The sequence below is a fragment of the Mus pahari genome, chromosome 3, assembly GCF_900095145.1.
Source record: "Mus pahari chromosome 3, PAHARI_EIJ_v1.1, whole genome shotgun sequence".
Taxonomy (NCBI): Eukaryota; Metazoa; Chordata; class Mammalia; order Rodentia; family Muridae; genus Mus; species Mus pahari.
Window position 1 is genome coordinate 44,566,410 of NC_034592.1, and position 5,573 is coordinate 44,571,982.

At 39.0% G+C, this 5,573-nt stretch overlaps 1 protein-coding gene across 1 annotated transcript in view; it reads left to right on the forward strand.

The window, feature by feature from the left end:
* Galnt5 (polypeptide N-acetylgalactosaminyltransferase 5) overlaps window positions 1-5,573 on the forward strand; it is a 41,635-nt gene that overhangs the window by 18,946 nt on the left and 17,116 nt on the right. Inside the window, exon 3 of the mRNA XM_021194385.1 lies at window positions 98-217. Within this exon, the coding sequence (XP_021050044.1) occupies window positions 98-217 (120 nt within the window). The remainder of the gene's footprint in view (window positions 1-97; window positions 218-5,573) is intronic.

A 5,573-nucleotide genomic window follows, 5' to 3' on the forward strand; every position in this document is an offset into this window, starting at 1 on the left:
GGGGTATAGGGAACTTTCAGGATAGCATTTGAAATGTAAATTTAAAAAAAGAAATTGTTAATTAAAGTATTTTGGGTTTGTTCTTATTCTGATATAGAATACCTAAAAGCTGATTTGGATAAATACATGTCTCAATTTCCAAAAGTTCGAATTCTTCGCCTGAAGGAGAGACATGGCTTGATCAGAGCGAGGTTGGCTGGGGCACAGAACGCAACGGGTAAGAAACTGTTCCACCCCCAAAATTGCGTTTATCACAATTTTGCTTTAATTTATAATGTTTTTCAAACAAATACAGAATATGAAAGAATATAACCAGAAATACCCACATGTTCTTCTTATGTGCATATTAATATCTAGCCATGTGACATGAAATATATATACACACAGAGAGAGATAGAGAGACAGAGAGACCGAGACAGAGACAGAGGGGGTAGTTATATTAACTGCTTTTTCTGAGCCTTTCAAAAGTAATTTAGGGACAGCATAACAACATGCTCCATGGCACTATACACCTAAGTTTTCCTGAGCATTACAGAAAAAAAGGGGGGAGATTCTTTTAAATAAGTATACTTTTATATTGAAAAAACAGCAAATACCTATAAATGTTCTTGTCAGCTTTTCTCATTATTCCCAGTCTTTTTCTTCTGTTTTTTAAATCTTTTAAAGGAATTATTTATTTTATATATATAAGTACACTGTACCAAACCTGAAGAGGGCATCAGGTCCCATTACAGATAGTTGTGAGACATCATGTGGTTGCTGGGAATTGAACTCTGGAACTCTGGAAGAACTGTCAGTGCTCTTATCCACTGAGCCATCTCTCCAGCCCTTTACCAGTGGTTTTCAATTCAAGATCTTTTTATATTTCATGTTCTTCGGTAATTTTAGCTATTGGTTAGTTTAGTTATTTTAATTTCCCAGTCAAGTCTCCTCACACCTTGCAATGACATATTGTTGTATTGCTTTAATATTTCAGGCAATATCAAGGTACTTGTACAGTTGACCATATTCTGAATTGTTGGTTCTCATGTTACCTGTAAGGTAAATGATTTGCATATGGTCAATATATAGAGTTTGACCACAGGTCACAGCAGTTGCCTATTTCATGTTTCTTCCTATACTGTTAGACTGTTCCACTATTCGGTTGTACTGAGGATATTAAAAACTAGACTTCTCCTATGGGGATTGGAAGAAACTTATGGGTTAATGCTCTATTTCTATCACATATTTCGCCCAGGGATTTAATATATATATTATCATCCCTTGCTTGTAATGATTATTAGAATGTGGGCCTTTTCCTTTTTTATTTTTTTCAAAAAAAAAATGCTTTTTGTTTTTAAGCTGGCATTTGTATGTAGTAAAGAGATCTCTTCCAGATCCTGTCTCCTTTCCTCTCCTGTCTTGTTTTCTATCCATCTCTTCTCCTACTCTTCCCCTAACCTCCTCTTCCATCAGATGCCCCTGCAACTCTGTAGATAGTGCCTGCCGTTCTCTCAAGCTGGTTAGTAGGAATGGAGGTGCCTGCACCCTGACACTGAAGTCCAGAGTCTACATTCTCATTTACTACAGGCTTTCTTGCTTGTGGGCATTTAGTGACCACCCACCTCTGGAAGTTCTGGCATTGCCTGTGTCTATCAGCTTGGAGAAAATAAATTCTCATGTTAGTCTCATTTCCTTGTAACTAGACTCCCCTCCCCCAAATGTTCTTATTATCCCATTGCTAAAAGTGCTGGTTCCTTTGTCTATTAGTATGGTTTCTCTAGATGGTAGATTGAACATAAAGTAAAGGGAGAGATATTAGATTGTCTTACACAACCCAGTCTGGGTACTTCAACAATGGCTGACAAATATGAAAGAGTCTGAGAACACAGTCTCAGCCTGCCAATGGAGGTCTAGAGAGTTCCTGGAGAGTAGTTTGTTGTTGTATTACTGACTTTTCCTGGGGAGATCAAACACCAAATCTACTCACCTCAGATAGGGAGCCCACGAAGTATGGATACCACCAAAATCCAACTTCATGAACCTATGAGTTTTATCAGTGTTATTTATAGGTTTGGGATGAGGAGTTACTCACAGGAGCAGAAATAACTCAAAGACAGTTGTATCACCAAAGCGCAACCCAGCATGAGAGATGGTGGAAAAGCTAGGGAATAGCCTGCAGGGAGCTCAACAGGTTGGAGGGTGGCCTTTCCTGGTGGCTCAATTGGTCTGAGCCTCTTCCAAACAGTTCACCTGGTCTCTGCTTCTTTCAGGCAGCTGGATTTGTCTGCGTCTCCTCTAAGCAGTCTTTTCTATCTGTGTACTTTTGTTATACAGATGGGGAGGGGCTAGTGAATCTAATCAATTTCAAAGCCTTCTTGAAGCTATTTGAGTTGTTTAATTCCTGTCTCAAGGAAGTCTCCTGCAGTATTTTAACCACTTCCCCCTTAGAACACCACTATTTACCTCCCTTTAACATACTTTCTTAAGAAGTTTCCCTTCAAGATGGAAGGTTTTAAGCCTCAAAGGAAACTGTTACACAAGAGTGGTCTCTGCTCCACACTGGAGATCCAAGGTTCTGATCTTAGCAAAGAAGTAGAGAAGTTGAAGTAGTGTAGACCACCTTGCTAGCAAGAACGGAGTGACCCAGCCAAACAGCGAACTCCCTAGAGCTACCCCTTTTATCCTGGCTACCCTGGAAGCTGTTTGCCACATTTAGGGTCAACCTTCCCAATTTAATCAACTTGATGAAGAAAGTGCCTTACAAGGTACCTAACTTTAGGTTGTCTATTGAGTGGTTTTTGTTTTTGTTTTTGTTTTTGTTCTTTGAGACAGGGTTTCTCTGTATAGCCTTGGCTGTCCTGGAGCTCACTTTGTAGACCAGACTGGCCTCGAACTCAGAAATCCGCCTGCCTCTGCCTCCCAAGTGCTGGGATTAAAGGTGGGCGCCACCACTGCCTGGCTTATTGAGTGGTTTTTGATCTAGTCAAGTTACCAACCAATATGAACCATCACACTTTATAGTAGAAATTGTAATTGAATCACAACGAAATTAGTGCTAGCTAAGATATTTTTATATTTGTATTTGTTTTCATTTATCAATTATGATATTAAGTATTAAACCCAAGGTCTTATACATGTAAGCACATAGGTTACCACTGAGCTATGGGCCCAACAGTACCAACAGTAACTTTTTTTTTTTTTACCATGAGTTCATTGGACAAAATCATGTCTCATTATGAAATTCTATGCATACGTATCACTTACAATGATATTGCTTATTTCTCATCATCCACACCTGACAATGGCTGAGAATTTAAATGCCTCTCCAAGAAATAATTTCCTTGGTGAAGTAAATCTATGAACAAGGCAAAAAATATGATAGTTAAGAAATAATTTAGAGAGAGAACTTATCAGCTGGCATGTGGCTAAAGAATATTCACATGGACAAGTGTGGGGCACAGATGTGAGCTCCAAACTCCCAAAGCCAGTAGGTACGTCTTCTGTCCCGATGAGAACTGACCAAGGAGGTGAGTGGTAAGAGGTTCATTTGGAGGAAAAGACAAACATAAAACTTCTGTACAGTTCGGTATGTCAGGCGGGGGTCAGGGAAGAGAGAGCTAAATGGTCTGATTTGCATTTTAAAAGCTCAGGCTGCCTCCATATACAAAATGGATGTCAGCGAGATGAGAGGAAAAGAAGTAGAGAATTCAGTAAGGAGGCTATTACAGTTGTCCTGGGCCAGAGAGGAACAAGGGCAGCTGGAAGAACAGTAAGATTCATAATTTACGCTGGGCATGGAAGCTACAGGATGCACCATCAGATAAGACAAGATGAGAGGGGAAGTGAGATTAAAAAAAAAACAAACCAGACAACAACAACAACAACAACAACAACAACAAGCCTTGAACTGGAATCAGAATAAATTGATGGATCATGGGCCCATAACTGGAGGGGGTATGTTTGGTATTGAAGTGACTTCTTATATACCTCATGTTGACCTTAAAATGAAAATTAGACATGCATAAGGAGCAACCTAATGAATACAGACTGAAAACCATGCTGCTTATCAATGAGATTTCCTCCATCCCGCACAAAGAACAAAGTATGCTGGCAATACCCTCTTAAATAGCCCAAGAACTAGACGGTGGTATGGGATGGGACACTCTCTTCAGGTGAACTTGGTGAGGAACAGGGGCAATCAGTTGAAGTTCTCTCCATCAAACACTGTCTTTAAGTTTAGTGAATCCAAATGTAAAAATTTGAATAGTGTCTCACATTCATCGGTACCCTTGAGAACATTGACTCAGTGATCAATGAGTGGGTCATTGAGAAGAGCTTCTGTTAAGAAATAGACTTTACATCACAGTCCAGGTACATGTGCAAATGCTTATGTGACCATGGAAGCATTTGCAGTTCGTTCTATCTTCCTGTCTATGTTGCCGGGACAGTCCCAACGTACTGACAGAGTGCTTCCCTAAAGTTCACAGACCTCCATCTGGAAAACCTGAGTTGTATGTATCTTAACCCCTCACTGTTCCTAGTAAGAAGTTCTCCACAAGAAACCTAAAGAGGACCCTTTTGTCACCTCTAAGTTTTGTAGGACTATCCCATTGTAAATCATAGAAAAACCAATTTCTTTAAGATAGATATTTTAAATGATATAGAAAACCACTGGTCCATTTAAACACAAAATAATTGTATATGTACATACATTTGTACAGTGAGCTCTCCTTAATGCAGCCATGGGTCCAACCAATTAAGGATGAAAAAAAATTGTTTTAAAAATTTATCTGTGCTATACACACTCAGAAGGCTTGATATCACAACTATTTACATAAGATTAGGTATCCTAAGTTATCCAGGGATGGTTGAAAATATGCAAGAAATATAACACTATTATATATACCGGCAATGTCAACACCTGAGAATGATGTTATGCCTTGTGAATATTAAGAGATATTATTAAACAGTAAATAATAAATTCATAAATTATCAAATTACTATAAAGATTGAGAACATTTATTTTCACTTTATGTTCCTATCTCCTGTGGAATGCATGGTTTGAGTGCAATATTCTGTGCAGGTTACTGAGTGTCCAGTGTCTGAGAGCTTGGAGAAAAGTGGAGAGTTGTGCCACAATAGGGTTGGTAGCACCCTAACTAAGGAGGCACCTTTGCTCCTGGAAGCAAGCCTGACCTATGCTAAGTTTAGGCAAGAATATACTTCAGGGATTACCTTTGAAAAAGGTGGTCTGGCCTATTCAGTGTATCTTTCTCGTTGCCCTGAGAGTTCCCCAGCCCTGTGAACAGCTATGAGTTGGAACTTGTAGAAAGTCTGAAGATTCCTTGAAAATCATAGATCCACAAAGATGCTAAGCAAAAATATTCTCAGGAATGCTTCAGCCAAACCAAGAGCTAAAAATAAAGAGTATTGGTCCTGTGTCTACAGAGCCATGCTTGTCCTCAAATTAAATACCCAGTGGAATTAACAGGAAAAACAGAAAGAAAGAAAGAAAGAAAGAAAGAAAGAAAGAAAGAAAGAAAGAAAGAAAGAAAGAAAGAAAGAAAGAAAGGAAGGAAGGAAGGAAGGAA